Consider the following 21286-nt stretch of genomic DNA (forward strand, 5'->3'; position numbering starts at 1 on the left):
CTTTTTTACTTTGGGACATTTTGCTTCACACATAGACTAAAAGGTCTGCTGGTCGCCAGAAGTAGGGGAGACAGAGGCACCGAAGTAAGGAAGTGGGCTGTAAATCTGGGAACGAGCCTGCTCACGACCACGTGGGCAGTGTTTACTGGTGAGGCAGAGGAGAGAAGCTTTGGCAAACATTCCAGATCATGTGCTTACTTGTTAAAAAAAAAAAAAGAAAGAAAGAAAGAAAGGAAAGAAAGAAGAAGAAAATTCCTGGCATAATTTAAATGGAAAAGCCTCTATTATAAAACGTACGTCCTTGAGCTTTGTGATGGGTTCAACCTGGACGGTCGATCCGGTCACGGCTTGAGGTGTCTTTATGATGTATTTATTCTGTAACTGAAATACCCTGTTCTCCTCATTATGAATAAGTCCATTAACAGTTTCCTAAGAAATGAGTCATTAACCTCTTTAACGATGAGTGTATTTGAAAACTAACCAATTTAGAATTTGCCCAAGGACCGATAAGTTAACTCATCAGTTGTTGCTAGGTGGTAATCTTCTGGGGACTGGATGATTTCATGAGTGCCTGTCTTGTTTTCGAGATTTCTTTTTCCTGAGAAAAAAAATCATTTAACTGAATTTTTATATGAAGAGAAAGGGTTTTTCTACCTTCCTAATGATGTGACTGTAACCCCACTTTCCAAAGCATAGGGGAAGACGTGAACAACCCAAAATTCATAAGCTGTCCATAGTTTTTAAAAAAGGTCATGGGGCTCCCTGGGCTTGTGCTCTGGTGGGTGAGTCAGTTTTGTTTACTTTAGCTGCGGTGTCCCCAGCATCCTCGGAGAGACTACTTCCTTCCTAGCAGATGGCAGCCTCGGGGCCACGCCTGCCTGGTAAGCAGGGTGCACCGTAATCCACCCAGCCGCGCGGCATCCCAGGCTGCCTGCCGCAGGGGCTCAGCAAAACAGGGAGACCCTGCCCTCCCCTTCCCTCCCCATCAGTGCAGCTTTTCGGGTTGAGGGAAGAGCAGAGTTCAGAGTGCCCGGTCTCTTTGGTTCTGGCTGTGGAGCACGTACCAGGATAAAGGGAAAAGCTGACGAATGAAGATTCTGATGTGCTTGCTCTGTAGGGAGTCTTCATAAAGAAGCCCAGCAGGCTTTCCCGGGGTGAGGTTTGGATCCCTTCCCTAGAGCACCCCTGGAATTGGCGTGGCTGCCCTGCCCAGCACGGGGGAGTGGGAAGCCAGCGGAAAGTAGGGACTGCAGTTGGGGGCGGGGGGTGGGCTGTGAAGCCCGGAATTCCCAGGCCTTTGGAGAAGCCACACCCACACCCACTGGGGGGATTGTCCCCGCGGAGTGGCCAGGCCAGCACCTCCCCTCCTGTCCCCAAGCAGAGTCTCAGGCACCTGGTGGGTGGATGAGTCGGGGGGAATTGTGAGGTGGGGGAGAAGTTTTGGAAATAGGCCAAGAGGTTCTTACTAAGTTTAAAAACTATGCAAATCGTGCTTTAGAAACTCTGAGCAATAAGCAGGATTAAACAAGGCATGGATTAGTGTGTGTAGAGCAGCTTGATTTTGTTTGAAGATGAGAAATGGGGGTACTAGGACCCTGCGACAGTCAACATAGTGGAGCTCCTGAACTCCTAAAGTGGCAGAAGTTGCTAGAAAGTGGTCAGTTTCTTACGCTGCAGCCTGGATGCATTTTTTAGAAGGTAAATTACTCAAGTGACTTGTGGCAATTTATGCGTCTGTTTTATTCTTATATGATAGTAGGGTTTTCAAAAATTGTTTTCTGGCATAAACGTGACCTAAAATAGCACTTTGTGTATACAGATGAAACAGAAAACACCATTAGCTACTCATACCCTCCTCCAGTTATGTTTATCAAGTAAGTTCGATGACACTTCTTCAAAGATCTTTCTTTCATTCGTTTGCTGAGTAGACTTCTAATAAATACACAGTTCAACTGAAAATATTTAGGTGGGATTTAGGAAAATATATTAGTTGCAACACTGCGAAATCTGTATTTGTTCCTCCTTTAGGATATTATAAATCCAGGAGCATACAATTATGTTACAGTCAGCATCAGAAAACTAACTTCAATTGGTTCAGTAAAAAAATGAAAACTTGAATAATGCATGGTGTGGAAATATTAGATATGAAAGCCTGACAGACTTCTAAACAATGAATTTTAAAACATTCTTTAGCTTTTACTTATTTTGACAATTTTCTAAATGAGCATTTTTTTTTTCCAAGTTTAAAGTTTATGTAGCTTCCAAATATAATGACATTTTGGTATTTAGGGTCATATCAGAATTTTAAAGATGCAGTAGAACTGACTCACCTTAATTCCATTTTACTTCTTATCACTATTTGCAGTTTAGCTTATCAGTAGGGTTGGTTTATTAGTAGTCTTCGTTCCAAATGAAATAACCACAGCAGTAAAATACCCAAGTTTCTCTGGCATGGAGCATTTAATTAAGTTCCTAGAATAACTCTGGGTGATAAGCATTCATCTCCACGACTCTGGAGTCTGTCCTGTTCAGCTGGAATGTTCAGAATTCTTTGGGTCTTAAGCCATTTCCTAGAGTCGAAGACGGTTCAGCCAGTCACTCGATTGAGGTTCACTGTGTCCCAACACCAGAGTCGTCACGGGCGACGTGAAACCAGCCTCTGGCCCCTCGGTGCTCCCCACGCACGCTGTCCCCTGGGCAGCCGCTCGGAGCGCTCCGGGAGGTGTCCACCCTTCACAGTGGGCTGGCTCGCTGGAAGGTTCTGATGGAGCCACTCCAGCGCAGAGTCCCCTCCGCCACCTCTTGGGTTACCTCCGATGATTCTGGATCGGTTTTCTTCTCAGAAACAATAGGTTTGATTTTGCTGGGGTCCTGGCTGCTGGGTGTAGCTCACTCTAATCTGTGCCCTGTAACTGTCCCAGGATTTCTCTTTGTGCCCAGTCTTTGCTGTCAGAGGGAGTATTCCAGAAACTTCCCCACGCTAGGTTACCGGCCTCCCTTTCCTGCACCTTCTGATTCTTCTCAGCTCACCATCTGCTGCTGCTTCGCAAAGATGTCCCCTCTTTAGTTCGGGTGGTGCAAGTTCTTCCTGTGAACCCATCCTTTATTCTGCGGCCCCCAAACAAAGTGATGGGAATGCCACTCAATGGCTGCTTAGCAGAAAGAAGGGCTGTGGGTGGGAGGGACAGGGGCAGAAAGGTTAGATCTCCCTTCAACTTTCAGATTTAATCAAATCGTTGAATATTTTTTTCATTACAAAGATGCCAGTTGTTACTTGTTAAACACTTTTTTTTTTTTTAAAGATTTTATTTATTTATTTGAGACAGAGAGAATGAGAGAGAGAGAGCACGTGAGGGGGGAGGGTCAGAGGGAGAAGCAGGCTCCCTGCCGAGCAGGGAGCCCGACGCGGGACTCGATCCAGGGACTCCAGGATCATGACCTGAGTCGAAGGCAGTCGCTTAACCAACTGAGCCACCCAGGCGCCCTGTTAAACACTTTTAAAATGTTTCACTCCTTGAAAAATACTGAAGTGTGGGCTAGAAAGAAATAGGTTTGGTTTCCATGCTAAAAAGAAAAACAAAAGGTACTCAATCTTCAAGTCTATATTTGAGACCTAGGAAATAAATTTAATTTTGAAATGTGTTCAGATGTTGAAGCATTGTAGGTAATAATCCAGAAAATTAAGTGGGGAAGGGAGAGAGGGCAGAGGTGACAACTTGAAGGTGATGAGGACGCAGGTCTTGTAGGATGAGGAAGCGGGTCTTGTAGATATTTAGGGGGAGAATTCATATAGGCAAAGGGAATGAGTAGCCGTGCAAACGCCCTGGGGCAGAAGATTGCTGCCATGTTCCTGAATGAGAAGTGGATCAGTGTGACTGACGGAGAGGGAGAAAGGCAGACCTTATTAGGTGAAGCGAAGGAGGTGACAAGGGACAATAACCTGTAGTGCCCGATCAGCCATTGTGAAGACATCAGTTCATATTTAACAGTATAAAAGGAAAATAGAGTCTTTGGAACAATATCTAGAGCATTTAAAACCTTTTACTGGCGTCATCTAATTCTGCCATCTTGTGTTATTTTGCCTGGTGAGAGATATGGCAGCTCTTGACTTTGCTTCTCCAAACTAGCAGAGAAAATGGGAGAAGCCCTGAAAGTGGGTTGAGGCACTGAGATGCGATGGGGTGGGGGGGTGGGGGGCCCGCGGGGAGATGATAAACGAGATAAACAGCCAAGCACCTGCCTACTCGAGGAATCACATACTTGATTACACAAACATCTGTAAAGCACCTTATAATTTATAAAACATTTCTGAATGTTGTCAAGTCCTCAGGACCTCCTTGGAGGGAGGTTCTTGTTCTTCTTAGGTTTTAAAAGAAAAACCTGAGGCTGGAGAGACTCTCTGGGCCTGGAAGGAGGCGTTGTCCCGGTGGGTTCGCTGCTGCCTGGTTCTGGGTCTTCCAGCTGACGCAGTGGCTTCTTTGGGGGGGTGGGGGCCGTCACCCTGGACAAGACAAACCGAGGGTGAGTCTGGAGCTGGGTTAGTGCTTGTGGGCCGCTTACAGCTGAGCCCCGACCCGGGGAGTTCGGCAGGCTCTGCTTTTCCTAGGGAGTGCCAGAATCAGGCTGTGCGGTGGATTGACTTCGTCCTCCAGCCGATGGAGAACTGAGTGTGCTGCGTATTTTGTAGCGAGAACCCCCGACAGGACAGTGCTGATGTCAGGAGTGAGCCGGGAGCCGCGGACGCCGGAAGGACCCTCCGGCCTCAGCCTGTGTGTGAGGGACATGGACGTTTTGCAAATGGATTTGTGTGCAGTTATTTGTCGCTTGTGTGGTTTTCAGACTTGACGGAGCGTGGAGGTCTGTCTTCAGGATTTAGGTTTAGTTTTCTTCATTTTGGTGAACTGTGTACAGAATACGGTAGTATACGTAATCTATTAAACTCCTCTGTTTCAATGAGACAGACGGCCTCCTCCTGATGGGCTGCTTCCCTGTATTAGCAGCTACTCCTCGGCTCGGGGATGCTCTTGCCTCTGCCAGGACAGAAGTGTGAAAGTTCAGTTTTCACGCTCAAGTGCGTGTGCTAGGAAATACGTCTGTGCTCGTGGGTCGCCTTGATTTCTCTGCTGCCTGGACTCTGGAGAACTTCATGCAGAAGGCCCCGCGGCGGCGAGGGGCGGGAGGGGGAGGCGGCGTGTCACCAAGTGGGCCGGTCCGGGCCCCGCATCCAGGGCCTTCGAGGGCCGCGCGGCCGAGGCGCCCACCCCGCGGCCCGCAGTGCACGGCCGGCTGATTCCCGTGCCCCAACTCCCGGGGGTCTCACTGTCGCTGTGCACAGTGGTTCAAAATGAGAGCGAGTTTACTCATTTTCTTCCTGTTCCTCTTGGTTTAGGCCACTTGGAAGCCCGTTCATGTTCAGTTTAATACAACAGCTAGAAATTACAAAATGACCTGTTGCTCTCTGTCTTAGAAAACTCGAGAAAATAAGCATTATTTTTCTGTTAACCCCTGTGACTGCGTGTCACAGAATCCTGCCACTGTGAAGTGGCGGGAATGCTTTCCATGGGTGGAATATCGGGGCTGGCGGGCTGCCCTCTGGAGGGGGGAGCGCTCCGTGCCTCATGTAACTGCCGGGTACGAAGCTTCCGTCCGCTCTGTCGCATTTTGTCATTTGGGTCCCTGAAGAGGTGGTTAGGAAGGCACCTGTCTTTTTAATCCATTCTTAAAAGTCCTAGAGGGTTCTGCCCAGCTTGGAGGGCCTGGGGATGCGAGTGGGCCAGTCAGTGCGGACCGTCCAGCCTTCTTGTGGTGGAAGGAGTAATGTCTTCATACCGAATTGACTGTGTCCCCCTCCCCAAGCCTAGAGCCGTTTGGGAAGCTGTGTCTTTCTGTGGTCAGCTGTTTTGTTCCTTCACTTGGCTTTCTTCTCGCCAGAGAAGAGGGAAGGGTGAGAGACGTGTGTGCTCATGTCCCCAGTGTGGCCCGGAGCTGGGCTCCTCCATCCCCGCGCGTGAATACCTCCCATGCTGGACGTGGCAGCAGCAGGTGCTCTTCCTGGGTCTGGGCGTAACAGCTGTGGCCCTGGCCTCCAGGAAAGTCGGGGGCCAAGGTGTCCGACCTGCCTGCCCTCTCGAATCTCCCAAGAGGCCTTGAGAAATCCCAGGCCGGCCCCTGACCCAGGCGTCCCGGGGTCCAGAGCCCCTCCTGTGGGAGGTCCCTCCCAGCAGATGAGCATGTAAAATGCCCACCAGGTCTGGCCACTAAGTTCTGCCAAGGCTGGAGAAGTGAGTCTCCAGCAGCTGTACTCTGGGGAGACCCCAATTGTGAGCGACATCGAGGCAGTTTGGCATTCTGGCCGAGAGAGCACGTGGGGTACCCTCACCTGCCCTAGGTGCTGTTTGGCTGTGAAGTGGGGGGTGGGGCGTGGAGGTGGGTCACCTGCAGGCTGGGGCTGGGGCTGGGTAGGAGGAACCACCGTATCCCTGGTCCCTCTGCCCTGGGAGGGCCTGGCCATCAGCAGCTGCTGTCTTACTTGATTTTATTTTTCAGTAAATGGACTTGATAAAGATGGTTTGTAACTTAGCACTTTACAGTTTTCGCTACTGAAATTTTAATAAATAGTACTTCGTTTGGATGTAAATCTTTCTCGTGTGCAACAGAGTCTGAATGTCGATCTACAGTTTGCTGCACTTTTGTGCAAAAACCAGAGAGACAGAGACTTGCGCCCGTGGCCCCACCAGCCAGAGCCCGGCTAGCTGCCGGCACGCGTGCCTGCCGGGGGCACGTTCGACGTGGGGAGGCGTTTGTGCCTCCTCTGACGGCGCATGTGACCCCTGTCCGCGCGTTTTGTCCTGTGCATGGGACGTGGAGCGAGCAGCCAGGCAGGGCGTTCTGTGCAGCGTTGGAGAACGATGAGCTTTAAATGGCCTGGAGTTACCCCCAGAAAAACAATTCTACTTCTGTTCTGCTTCTATCCAATTAAAACAAGTTTATTCATTTCATTCCGGGAGCTGTTTGCCATTGTTTTTGTGCATTCATCAGTTGTTTATTTGCTGCTTGAAGTCCCAGTTGTGCGTGATGTCATTCACGGGTAGAGTTTTGAATGAAGGAAAATGCTGTGATGGCAAACGTGCTCAGAGATACCACGACCGTGGCCACACAGATTAGCCCGAGAGCAGGGTGGGAGGAGTCAGGCTTGTCTTATTAAGAAGTCTTTGTAGTTCACAGGAACATGTGGTTACGCGTATACGCCGTTTAAAGGGGCTTGAAGAAAAAGCAAAGGGATGCAGCTGCAAGGTCAAGTAACGCGAGTGGTCCGTGCCCCTCTGCACAAGGAAAACCACGTCTCTCTATATTGTGTTTGACTTCTTTGTTTATAACTAGCATACATAAAATCTCATTCGGTAGTTTCACCGTGGCCCAGGGAGGAACTCAGGGCAGGAGAATAAGGTCCCCGTGTTCAGAAGAAGGAACAGATCGGTCAGTGCTGGATCATGGGCCCCAGGACCCTGACTCCGGTGGAACCAGTGGCCGTCCACACCCACATCGCACTGAGCCATTGGAATGGCATTTGGTTCAGAGGGGTGGGGATGGCTTGACCTGAGTCATTCCTAAGCTCCCAGGATGCTTTTGAGATGAGTGATGGTGGGAATGAGCCAGGGCACAGCAGGGTTGGACCCTCAGCCTTGACTTCGCTGGGGGAACCTGCGCCTGAAGGCTGGCTGCCCATTCACACTAGAGCCTTAAGTGAGATCTATTCTGAGCCCCGGGAGACAGCGCCGACATCCTGTATTATGTGGATGTTATGGACGGGGAGGGAGTGGGCCTGCAGGGTAGAAGCCGGGGACGCTCAGGCCACTGGGTGCGTTTGTGCGCGTTTGTGCCCGTTTGTGCGCTGTGGAAGCTTCTACCTAGAAGGGAGATGGCTGGGCGGGGGGGGCGGTGGATTCCAGAATCTTCCTGTTTCCATTAAATGTTTCTTTCTTTAAAGACAAGCGCTTTTTTGCTTATTATGCTCTATCTTTAATACGTTTCCAAATTACAGTTATTGTTAAATGTGAAAACCAGAGTATATTTTAGAATCCTGAGGCCATCCCTTTTTAACTATGTTCCTAAGTCTGTCTCTTATTCAGTGATACTATAGAGGGGATTTGAGTTGTGTTTGGCATAATTTCAGACTTCCAGAAAATGCTTATTTTGATTTCAATAATAAAAATAAAAAAGGAATGAAATCATAAAACTAAAGTAACCCCCATAGCAACTCTTAAATATTTAAATATTTGAAGGAAAGAAAGGTGCATTTGAAACATAACAACAGGATATTTGGGGTGGATATATTTTGAATAAATTGTTGTTGTACATTCCTTAATTTTGTAGGAAAAACATAATATTTAGTTTGAGAACTTCAGATATAAACAATATTTTTGAAGTCTACATAAAATACATATTCTTTACATCAGTGTAAACTCATAAGCATAATAATGTGTTAAATCTGAGGAAAGAATTACACTGTTCATCGGATATTTGCAATTTTAGTGCACATGGTATCATTTGGCTCAAGTATTCTTACCGTTTCATAGGGCAGAAATATAACGCTTATATTCATGTTCATAAATGACCCCAGAAAGAGAAAAGATTTGGACTGACTTATTACAACTTCACCTCTGTTGAAGTTTAAAGAGTAGTACTGTAGGATGTATTTCGTAATATTCATATGTACTCAGTACTTCCGTATTGTGTATGAAAAACCAAATAGAAGGGCCGTAGGTAAGGGAAATTAATCCCAAAAGTGTGCTGGCTTCATAAATGATTGTGTGACTTGCTCCCTCATTTTCAGTAGGGCCTGTAACAAGATAGCATGGTTTTTAGTCGCTGGTATTGCATTTCTAAAGGACGTAAGCTTGCAGATAATATCCAGAGGGGGAATCAGTTAGTCTCCAGGTGTAACACACAGATGGAAATATATGGTGTTATTTTGAGTACTTCACCCTTCTTTCTCCTCGCTGCCTTCCTCCTGTCGTGTCCTGGGGCGGACTGTCTCTGCAGGGCCACTCCCCTCTGCGGTTGAAGTGCAGAAGCGGCCATATACAAATGAATGAGCATGGCTGTGTTCCAATAAAACTTTATTTACAGAAACAGGCAACAGGTCAGATTTGGCTGTACTTTGTTGACCTCTGCCTAAGAATGCCTCTCTCTCTCTCTCTCTCTCTCGTGAGGTGAAGAGGGTTTTCTTTTCCCTTGGGCCTCAGACAGTTCTAAAGTTCCGTTCTCCTTTAGAAGAATTTCTTTTTTCTTTTTAGCTTTTCTGCCTGTGAGAAATGGCATAAACCACGTGGGTCTTTATTTCAACGTAATTCGTGGAAGCTTTAGGAAGGGCCTACCAAGCATCGGGCCAGGTGCTGGGGACAGGCAGGTCTTGAGGGCTCCACTCGCCGGGGAGACAGGTGCATGTGGCAACAGCCCGGGGCCGGCAGTATTTTGTGTCACTGGGGAGAGTTTTGGAAGGTGCTGTGTAAGAGTGTAAACTCCGGGGCCCAAGTGACAGTCGCAGACCTCCCCTCCCCGCCCGAACCCTACCCCTCTGTCCTTATTTGTAGCAATGGACGGTGACTGCCCCACTTGTAAGGGGAGCCCTGGGGGTAGTGAAGGTCCGTCCTTCACTGCTGACCAGTCACTGATGCTCCCTCGTCTGGTTGGTACCTAGGAAGGTCTGACCGTTGATGATTTAAGAGGGGGTCCGCCAGGAATTGAGGGGTATGTTGCCCGTTGGGCGTCCGTGCTGAAGAATAATCCGTCCTATTTCTCCTACGCTGTCGCACGCTGCTGCCCCATGTGTGGGGGGGCGCTCTTGCCATGGAAGAATAGCTAGTAGGGTGTGTGCGTCAGGCTCCCTAACAACGAGCATGGGGATGAAACGCACACTGGAGGTGTGAGTGTGCTGAGAACATGCACTAGGCAGTGAGTGCAGCCCCTGTGGGTGGCTATGGCTCGGGAAGCGGGGAGAGGTGCGGTGCCGGGCCCCCCAGGCCGGGGCCCCTGAGGGCTCTAGTGTGCGGTGGTTAACACAGGGTCTTACGGGAACGATTCAACGGGAGCTGACGGAGAAGGAGAAGCCGCCTTTTATGATCCCCAGCCTCCTCCCAGGGCTAGACCTTCTCGTCCCAGTCTGCGCTGCGTCATTTCCATCAGGTTACAACTTGGTGCTGGGACATTTCTTCAACAGCAAGCACTCAGGATGGAATGATTTTACCTGTCCGTGGAAAAGGTGATCTCATGTAACAGACAGTTTGAATTCTTTCATGAGTAGGGTTGGTAAAGTAATAGACTGCCCCCATTTGTCCTGGGGAACTTCTTCCCTAGTTTCAAGTTATTTTTTTCTCCTATTTAAATGAAAAGTTCAAGTAACCGTTTTTCTTAGAATCTCTGGCTTGTTTGTTATCACACTTCGCCTTACTTTTTTTTTTTCTTCTGGTATATTGGACAGTGTTTTGCTTTTAGTCAAGTGAGGAGATACTGTATTATCAGGGTTCTTTTTCTAGGAATTTCTCATGTAACTGAAAAGTTTATTTTCTCTTGTAAGTCTATGTTTAACATCAAAGGTTTAAATGGGCCAAAGGACATGTCTGGGCTCATTGCAGGTTTCTTTCTTCGTAATCATAGTTGCCGCTGGAAATATAGGTTTTAATTTTGAGAAGTATGTTGTTTCGTTTGTCACGCAAGGATTATCTGCGGCCACTCCTTTTGTGCCTGCAAGGGTTAAGTCATTTTCACCCACTAAGTGCGGGTGGGGTCCGTGCCGCTGTGCCGGGAGCGCCCCCCACCGTGGAGTCGGGTGGGGGGTTCTGTCTGCGTGGGGCTCCACGCACATCTCCGCCCAGCCCTCCCCGGGGCTCCACGTGGAACGTGGGGTGGGACCCACGAGGCTCTCTGCAGAGAGAACCAGGGCCTTCCTGGGCAGACTTGCTACCCCTCAGGGTTGTGTGCGGAATTCTGGACACTGAAATATTGGCCACGAAGCCAGACACGTCCAAACCCACATACCCGTGAGAAATCAAAATGAAAATGTCATGAGTCAGAATGTGCATCGAAGATGCCGCCTGAATTTATTTGCCAGTGCAGATTTCCCCGATTTATCCCTGGAACGTTCTAGACCTGATGCCCCCTGTCGTTTCCACGCTCGTATTTGGAATCACGGAGCCTGGCGAACCGGCGGCAGGCATGTCGGTGTTCGATATTTGTGCTGCTCATGACAAAGGAGGCTTCCCACTTGTTTCCATGACAAGGTTTTCAGTGACTTGTTTTCTATTTCTTTCTGATTCTTCTTCTTTTTTTTTTTTTGTAAAGAGCAGATTGAAGGTGGGGTCTTTAATGAGGGTGCTCGCTCCCTTGCATTCTGATTGCTCTTTTAAGTGGAAGAGAAAAGGCATGGAATTATCCCCCCCACCCAGGAGTGAGGACACCCGGCACGTGGAAACGGTCCTTCGTGCAGCCCATCATTTGTCACACGTGACCGAGCAAGATGGGGCGTAGCTGGCCAGGGTGATGCGTCCAGTGGAACGACTTAAATCTTGTTAATGCAAATTTTTTTTTTTTTTTAATCAGCTGCCTTAGATCAGTGCTTCTGTGAATGGGTTTCTTTACAAAGCAGTGTCTAAGCTACAGGCCAGAACTGCGTGTGATTATATGACAAATTCCATGAATGCCAATAAGTTTAAATTATTTTGAGATGCATTTCCTCCAGGACAGAATCCAGACACCTTGGTAATCGCATTCATGAACGTGTGATTCTTGATGTTTCTTTTTTGTTTTGCCGCTACACCTAATGAGTTCAAGGAGTGTCTCCCATCCTAATGAATATTCGGTGTGGATTGATCATAAAATTAATAATTTGTACTTTGCTTCTACTAGAATTAACGTAGATAATAAAGCACACAAAATTTTGCCAGAATCACCATTAGAAAGGATAAATATTTAAAGGCGAGGATGTCAGGTTAGTAGTGTGAGAAGACTTTTTTTTTTTTCCTAGTCTGGATGAAGCAGATTAATTTTCAGGAGGAGAGATCATTTAACGTACTTTAAAAGTCAGTAAACAAAGGAACCAGCATCCGCCAGCTCTGGGGATGGGGGAGCTGGGCAGAGCAGAGCAGGGTGCAGTGAGGGGGGTTCCGGGGGGGCTGCCCTGGGTTCCAAGTCTGGGACCCCGCTGCCTCTGGATCCTCTGAGCCCCCACCGCTTTCCTTTGGCCGCGCCCCTCCTGTGCTCACGTTCAGGGCCCTGGCTAGCGTGGGTGGGAGCCGAGCTCTGGACGGCTGCTTCAGCTCCCTGCCTGGGGGCTCCCCCTCACCCATCAGCACCCTCAGGTGCCCTGGCCCTGTGAAATCAGTGCGTGCACAAATGCATGAATGAAAGGTGACCCTGCCTTTCTCCACGCTCCTCCCACCACGACAAAGCGCAGAAATGAAGGTTTTGATACTTGTTGTGTATATACTTACCTTCAAAAAGCTAAAATTCCATGTTTACCTTGATGAGAGCTCCCGAAGATCTAATGGTGGGAGCTGGGTCTTGGCATGGAGCATGCCCTCCATGCGGAGTTCGCACGGCTGCTGCCCCCCGAAAGTGGCCAGGGTGAGTGGGGGGTGCATTCTCAGGAATGGCTAACCCGCATTTCCGTGACTGTGTAAACTTGGGAGATGGAGGAATTGACTTGCTTAGCTGTTTCCAGATAATGGGTTTAGGGTTAACAGGAGACAATTCTGCCTCGTTTAGCTAATCATTAGAGTAAAAATAAAATAAACTGTGACCCCAGATCTTCGTGTCAGCAGATCCAGGGCGTCTTGACCACCTGCTCGGGGTTTGCCGGGAATTCGTCTCCCACTCAGGGCCTCAGTGACAAAACGCAGACTCTTATTTTGGGGAGAGGTGGAAGTCCGAGGTGGATTCCAGCAAACACCTGCTGTTTAAGGGATGCAAATGTCTGGGTTGGGGCCCTCACATGGGCTCTGGCGGGGACAATGCTGAAATAGCCGGGGGGCCCATCTCTCCCCAGGACAAAATTTGGTCCCTGTTTCTGCTTTGGGGAACTTTTTACGGATTAAAATTTTTAAAGGACATAAGGCTTTTTAAAAATAATAAAATATGGTAGCACTGCTCCAAAATACCACATCGTGGGGAACTTACAACAATCCAGTCATGAAAAGGTATGATGTTTATTTTGCACGTTGACCGTTGACAGCCGCTTGTCTGTCCGGGAGTTTGTCTTTCTGGCCGCACATGGGATGCAGCCCTCGGAGCTGGAACCAGGGCATCCAGCTGCTCATTCTTGGCTGCAGGGTCCTCTGGAAATTCTCTCTTGCTGGGAGCAGGCCCCTGAACTCAAGGTGGACAGAAGAGAATTGGCTTCACAGTGAAGTAAAGCAGGGAGTGTGGGGAGGGTCGAGGAGGGATTGTAAGTAAAGCAGGGAGTGTGGGGAGGGTCGAGGAGGGGTTGTAAGTAAAGCAGGGAGTGTGGGGAGGGTCGAGGAGGGGTTGTAAGTAAAGCAGGGAGTGTGGGGAGGGTCGAGGAGGGATTGTAAGTAAAGCAGGGAGTGTGGGGAGGGTCGAGGAGGGGTTGTAAGTAAAGCAGGGAGTGTGGGGAGGGTCGAGGAGGGGTTGTAAGTAAAGCAGGGAGTGTGGGGAGGGTCGAGGAGGGGTTGTAAGTAAAGCAGGGAGTGTGGGGAGGGTCGAGGAGGGGTTGTAAGTAAAGCAGGGAGTGTGGGGAGGGTCGAGGAGGGGTTGTAAGTAAAGCAGGGAGTGTGGGGAGGGTCGAGGAGGGGTTGTAAGTAAAGCAGGGAGTGTGGGGAGGGTCGAGGAGGGGTTGTAAGTAAAGCAGGGAGTGTGGGGAGGGTCGAGGAGGGGTTGTAAGTAAAGCAGGGAGTGTGGGGAGGGTCGAGGAGGGGTTGTAAGTAAAGCAGGGGGTGTGGGGAGGGTCGAGGAGGGGTTGTAAGTAAAGCAGGGGGTGTGGGGAGGGTCGAGGAGGGGTTGTAAGTAAAGCAGGGGGTGTGGGGAGGGTCGAGGAGGGGTTGTAAGTAAAGCAGGGAGTGTGGGGAGGGTCGAGGAGGGGTTGTAAGTAAAGCAGGGGGTGTGGGGAGGGTCGAGGAGGGGTTGTAAGTAAAGCAGGGGGTGTGGGGAGGGTCGAGGAGGGGTTGTAAGTAAAGCAGGGAGTGTGGGGAGGGTCGAGGAGGGGTTGTAAGTAAAGCAGGGAGTGTGGGGAGGGTCGAGGAGGGGTTGTAAGTAAAGCAGGGAGTGTGGGGAGGGTCGAGGAGGGGTTGTAAGTAAAGCAGGGGGTGTGGGGAGGGTCGAGGAGGGATTGTAAGTAAAGCAGGGAGTGTGGGGAGGGTCGAGGAGGGGTTGTAAGTAAAGCAGGGAGTGTGGGGAGGGTCGAGGAGGGGTTGTAAGTAAAGCAGGGAGTGTGGGGAGGGTCGAGGAGGGGTTGTAAGTAAAGCAGGGGGTGTGGGGAGGGTCGAGGAGGGGTTGTAAGTAAAGCAGGGAGTGTGGGGAGGGTCGAGGAGGGATTGTAAGTAAAGCAGGGGGTGTGGGGAGGGTCGAGGAGGGGTTGTAAGTAAAGCAGGGGGTGTGGGGAGGGTCGAGGAGGGGTTGTAATGATGTGAGAGCGGTACTGGACGTGCGGGTGCCGGGGAAGAACGCCTACCTGTGTAGGGCAGGGCGTGGCCAGCAGGGTGGCCCAGCCACCGCCACTCCGGGGGTGCAAACGAACCACTCGGGCTTTTGATTAAAAAGCCATGAAACTTTGGGCACCTGGGTGGTTCAGTCGGTTGAGCGTCTGCCTTCGGCTCAGGTCATGATCTCAGGGTCCTGGGATCGAGCCCCGCGTGGGGCTCCCTGCTCAACGGGGAGTCTGCTTCTCCCTCTGCCACCCCCCATCCCCTGCTAGTGCTCATTATCACGCCCTCTCTCTCCCAAAAATAAATAAAATCTAAAAAAAAAAAAAGGCCAAGAAGCTTAAAAAGAAAGGCAGTTTGCTATGAAATGTCAGTCTCCCAACTCGGTCTGTCCGTTATGTTCTTTAACGGGCAGTTAATGAAGTAAAAACATGCTGGAAACAATGGAGATTGGGAACAGGTTGAAGAAGTTTGATCCTTGGGCCTGGAAGGCAGGAAGCCATTGGAGTGGGTTGGGGTCCTAACGGCCTGTCACCCCCAGGCTCATGGGGGTAGATGACCTAACCTGGCCCCGGGGCAGCGGGGCAGATGAGGAGGGTCTGGGACGACAAGCGGGTGGCTGCAGGAGCGAATGTGTGGGCCTGGTTGCTTTGGGAAGGGGATACACGATCCACTGGGAGGGTTTTCCGAGGCAGAGTTCAGACTCACTGCCTGTCCCGTGTTCCCGTCAACCCCCGATGGCACGGTTTCCAGGATGCGCCCCCATGCCCTGGCGTCCATCCCCTCGTGAGCTTTCTCCCCCACAGCCCCCACCGACAGCCGGGCCCCGGGCAGCAGGGCCGCATCCTGCCTCTGCGTCCAGCCCAGCCGGGGCCTCACCAGAGCGCTCGCCTCATGCTTGGGAGTGACACGACTTCCTCTCACTCGAGATGGCTCTGTTCCTGCGACCCCCGTCACCACTGACTTCTTCCCTTTCTTTTCCAGAGTGAGGATCTGTCTGGCTTTATCAACATGACGTCACACATCAGAGAATGACATTAGAAGAAGATGCTCAGCGTGGTTGCTTTTTTATTTTTTTTTTTAATCTGAAGCTGCTTACAGTTTTCTTTTGGATCTGAGCAACGACTAGGATTTGGAACATCTGCGACTGTGTTAGAGTCTGAACCAACAAGGCAAGGACCCCTGCCCCTCTCCTGGTTCCTGCGGTGGGGGAAATTCATCATTCTGCTGTTTGTGCTGTGTTTTGTTTGTTTGTTGACAAAAGTCACCGAAGAAGTTATTCTCAAGAAAATTGGATGTTCCCATTGGTCATTTAAATCGTGGCCAGTGTCTTAATTTCTTCTTACTTTCATTTTAGCAAAGCAAATTTATCCCTCAGCATGCTAGGAGATTCTACCAATACCCCTGAAAGTGGTAAAATCTGGCATTTACTGGCATGCACTCAAAACTACCACAGTCCTACCTCAGTTCCAGGTGAAGCCGGATTTGCGTGGCCGGGGGCTGGCAGGACCTCCTGTGCATCTCTGCTGAGTGCGTCTCGAGTGCGGCCTTTCAGCCTTACTAACTGGCCCCAGGACACAGCTGCTCCGTGGACTCCAATCCAGGTACCTGCGTGTTTACTCAGACAGAGCCCAGTGTGGGACTGACATTTCTCAACGGAAATGCAATTTGGGATTGGACTTCGAAGATGGATTAATAAATAATAATAATTATGTGTAACTGAAGCAACCTACTTTTGAAAAATCATCAATTACATTGGGTAGTGGGGGTGGGAGGGGGGTTGGGGCAGGGGGTGAATATCTCTTTTTACCTTTAACAGACTTGTTTCATCTTCTCTATGTAGATGTTTATGTAGGTACTTCAAATTGCAAAAGCCTTTGAACCTATTTACAAGCTCAAATGTCTCTGCTATCCTTAATCTTGAGCTTGCATTTCTTTAACCAAAAATTCATGTAGGCATGCTAGCGATCCAAGGGTGGTCACGGCTTTGGCAGATTTAAAAAAAAAAAAAATGTATTATCTTCACGTGATGCTATCATGTGGGCCAATGGGCTGCCCTGAGCAACAATAAAAAAACACAGAAACTCCAAAAAAGACAAGGGAAGCAAAGAACTCGGTGTAAGAGCTGTTCCGGCCCCTGTGTTGTTAAGGGAAGAAGAAAAAGGAGACAAAAAAAAACCTCACAGTACATCTGACTTGTTGAAACAGTTCCTGACGAGACTACCCTCATTTTATGTTTCCAGTGTTCTGAAGACACCAGTGTTGTGGTGATTAGAACTGCTGACCTTGACCAGCAGAATGTCATGTCACCTCGCTGCCCCCTTGACACGTGGCGGAGGGCTGCAGACCCCCCTCCCACGGGCACGTTTGCAGTGCCTGTCTGCTCGGATAGTCCTGTAGAGGTTACGCTAATTCATTGGAGATGTGAGCTTTTTTTTTTTTTTTTGGGAGAAAAATATATATAAATATATAGATATATATCACTATAGAATAATGCATTAATAAAATGAGGCTTTTTTAGAGGAAGACCAAAAAATTCAATGTCTTAAAAATATATTTAATGGCAATGCAAAAGTCTTCCTGCTTCCATGCTGAACTTTTAGAACAGAGGATTGTATTGCGAGACAAAGTTGAATGTAAAGTGATCCCCCAGAACATTTTTAAAGTTTTACTTTTCTAAAATCACACGTCGCAACAGTGTATAGACCATATGATGTTAGTTTGAAGGTCAATTTCAGTGTATGATACGTATACTTTATGAAAATGTATAAAATGTCCTGAAGTTCGGATTTAGTTTTGGGACTGGGAATCGATGGCTGGTGTTTGCTGCGTAGTCCCCCCGGTTCAGCAGGACCGAGTGCGGGCCCTGCCGGGTACGGCGTGTGTTTGGCATATATAAGGAGTGCTCCATGCCTAGAGTGGTCTTGGCACCATATGCGTGGCTCCCGTTCATACTGCAGCTTACAACAAGCAGAGTAAAAAGTTGATAATATACTAAATTTTCCTCTATCCTGTACATTTCAAAAAAAAAAAAGGCATATGCAATATTTACATTTTTAATTTAGTTTACAGAATGGAACCAAAATGTATAAATGTTATGTTTGCTAAAACTTCACAATGTATATTGGGTCTTTGTACATTTTGCCTGACTTACCTTAAATTTAAAATATTTTTTGCCATATAAACTTTAACAGTTATTAAACAGTGTTTTCTTTTTGGGTACGTATTGTTTCTGGATATCGAGATGTTAAATATATTTCTTGCTATTGTGATATGACAAGAGACTTACCTATCTTGCTCTGTCTTCCACTGTGCGCGCTGTGTATAAGGGTCAATGTGACGCTGCTGGAGACAACAGTAAACGGACCTAGAATAGTGCATTGTATTCAGTCTGTATTGATCATGGATGCTCTCCTTAACAGCCATATGCAATAAAATAAAATACACTATTTATGAAACGAATAAAGCCTTGAGGATATCTTCTTCTGCGTGGATTCTGACTTTCACATAAAGCCACTCTACTCCTGCTGTTTGAGAGTAAAAAAGTAAACACGAAGCTCTTGAAATTGCTTTGATGCCTCTTAATTTAAATGTTTTAATCTCGGAAACCCGACAATATTCCCCAAATGACAGAATTTATGAAAAGGAAATGTATTAAGCCAACAAAGATGTTACTGACTTCACAAAACACAGACTGCTCACAGTGGGCCGGCCGGATGCTGTTCTGAGTGCTGTACCAACACTCGCTCCTTCAGAGTCCATAACAACCGAGGTGGTAGGAGTCCCCATCCTCGTTTTACAGATGACGCGGCCGGAGCGCAGGGACCATAGCTCTGAGCCCAGGAGCCGGGGTCGAGGCCGATCGGCACACGTGTGCTCCTGGCCCTGCCTCCTCCCGGGGATGCACACGTGGGAGGGGTGGACCGATGCATCCAGGCAGGGTCACTGCGGTGGCCGGCAGGTGCACTTTAGGAGGCAGAAAATATAAAAATGATGACTATTGATTTTTATCGAGAACAACTTTATCTCCTTGTTGGAAGTCATTTTTCTGCCCCTCCACTTTACACTAACATTACAGGAGTGCAATAACATGGGTGTCACCTCTTTTGAGCAAATAGAACCAGCGCAGTTTGGAAGACGATTTTAAATGTTGGCTTTTAGGTCACGAGGCTGGTGGACACTGTGTGGGGTGTTTGGGGACTTGGGAGGCGGCAGGGCAGCCCATTCGCAGCTGGACGGATTACACGGGGTCTCCCGTTAGCCACAGAGGAGAAGATGGTCTCCCAGGTTTGATGCCTCTGAAATCTGACTATTTTAGTGAAAAAGCGGGTCATAGCTGCCATTCTAGGAGAGTCCCATAGAGCAGGAATCGGCAAATGGATTTACTCAAAAGAGCTGATTACAAATGAAGTGGGGAGTCGTTGCCAAGATCCACAAATTGCCGGGAGCGTTTGCTCGAAACCGATCTAGAAACTTTGAGGAGAAGGCTAAGCTTCATAGAACAGAATGATGTGAAGGATGGAGATCCCACTCTATTGATTTTGGGAAGAGTGATTCCGACCCGCGGATGGTCTCAGTAGTGAGCTTGCAGGACGCGGCTCGCTCACGGTCTCCTGGCCTGGCATCCTCCGCAAGAGTCCAGGATCCGAGCTGACCTGCAGGACCCCGGGCCCTGGTCAGACATTACAGGGCAGGCTGTTCACTCGCGGGCGTGCGGAGGTCTGAAGAGACGAGGTGTGCTAGCATTTGAGTGAAGCCAGCATGACTTATAGCGACGCTGTGATGCCCCGCTTGAAGGACAAAGGGGATAATTGCTCCTTTGAAATGTGCGGTGTGTCTCTTCCATCACTGCCCCCCCTGCGCAGCTCTCCCGCGTTTCCCTGATTGATACAACTCGGTGGAACTTGAAGGTTCCGATCTTGCTTTGGCAGTGATCCGTGAGACAGGGCTGCGTGGCCTCGTGCACTGACTGGCAGCTGGGCACCGTGACCACCCCTCCAGGGTCTGGCCGGGGTTTCCTCCTCCAGCCCGGCTCTGTTCCGCTCTTCAGCTCGTTCTCGCCTCTCCAAAGGACGCTGTTGAGCTGTTGGGCAGTTTCGTGCCTGCTTGTCCTTAGTACCTCCCTGATTACGTGCTAAAACGATGTCCTTGAATCTTCCTCAGCCCTCGAGTGACTCATGGCCTTTGCCACGACATGTAGAGAGAGTTCTGGGCTCTTCTGACCTGAGCTGTGCTTCCTGGGTTTTCTTTTCCTCTTTTTCAGAGTCCACTCCTTTCTTCCAGGACGGGAACGCTAAAAGCTCTAAATTGTCACAAAATTCCTTACACCTCAAGAACCCTACCTGAGCGGCCCCAGCCCCCTCTCTTCAGCCTTCGCATCTGAGATGTCACAGATTCCCTTGTGACCCCCACATAAAACAAAAACATCAAATTGATTGCATTTCCCAGGAAAGAGGTGTGCAATACCGTACAAGTATTCACGAGGATAGAGTTTACCACAGATGATAGAAAACCCAGGGCAATGGCTGATGCCAGTTCTCCAGCACTTGGGCTGATTGGAATCAAATCAAATGCTTGTGAGACCAGATCATGGGACGCTGGATCCCCAGACTTTCTTTTCAGTCACCTGGGGGGTGGGGCTCATGGATTTGCGTTTCTAGGAACGTCCCAGGGGATGCTGAGGCTGCCGGTCTGGGACCGCATTTTGAGAACCACTGAACAGTAAAGGGATTTATTATCTCCCGTAACAAGGGTGCAGGGCTGGGTTACTTAGGCAGCTACCTGGCCGCATCAGGGGCCCAGGACCTTCTCACCTTCTACTCCGCAACCCTCAGCATCTTGGTTTTTCTCTCTCAGACCTGTCCCCTCATGTTTATAAGATGGTTGTAGTGGCCCCATAAGGCATATCCTCCCATAATAATATCCAATAAAGATGGTCTCTCACCCTTGGGTACTTTTTGAAGGGATGCAAACGGTCCCAGAGCCACCTACCCCCAGCCAGCTGGGCCTCACTCCCACGGATCAGAACCAGGTCCTTGACCATTGTGATCCTGGTCCCTGGGGAGGGAGATTCCTGCGGTTGGTTTGCACTGAACGAGGCTCGCCCCCTGAGCCTGGGAGCCGTCAGCATCCAGGGACGCGCCAGGCTGCCAGGCGGTGAATGGAGCTGGATGCTGGTGACACTCTGGGAGACGGGGTGGTGTCTTGCAGGGCGGGGCTGGCAGCGGCAACAGAAAACGGACCCGTGATGGGAACCCTTTCAAATGCAAGTAGACCTCAAATGGGCCCTCTAACATTCACATTGCACACACTCCCAATCTCCAGGCACTTCGAAAAGGGGGTTCCTAATAAAGTACAAGTGGAATAAAGTGATAAGTTTAGCTTGATCAAAAACATAGTAATGATGCCGGCCTATATTTACAGAATTGTTGTTTTCCAGACCCTGAACATAATTCCAGCACAGTGTTCTTTTGTAGGTTTGTTTTCATTATTCTGTACAACATCGGAAGCTATTTTATGAAAGATCAAGATACAAAGGACGGGGGCGCCTGGGTGGCTCAGTCGTTAAGTGTCTGCCTTCGGCTGGGGTCATGATCCCAGAACCCTGGGATCTAGTCCAGCATCGGGCTCCC

At 49.2% G+C, this 21286-nt stretch overlaps 1 protein-coding gene across 1 annotated transcript in view; it reads left to right on the top strand.

Annotated features, from left to right (window-relative positions):
- The window catches only part of IRS2 (insulin receptor substrate 2), a 30485-nt gene extending 12365 nt beyond the window's left edge, over positions 1–18120 (top strand). The window contains exon 2 of the mRNA XM_036123774.2: positions 15639–18120. Within this exon, the coding sequence (XP_035979667.1) occupies positions 15639–15643 (5 nt within the window). The 3' untranslated portion in view covers positions 15644–18120. The remainder of the gene's footprint in view (positions 1–15638) is intronic.
- The last annotated feature ends 3166 nt before the right edge of the window (positions 18121–21286 follow it).

Source organism: Halichoerus grypus, chromosome 4 (genome assembly GCF_964656455.1).
Source record: "Halichoerus grypus chromosome 4, mHalGry1.hap1.1, whole genome shotgun sequence".
Taxonomy (NCBI): Eukaryota; Metazoa; Chordata; class Mammalia; order Carnivora; family Phocidae; genus Halichoerus; species Halichoerus grypus.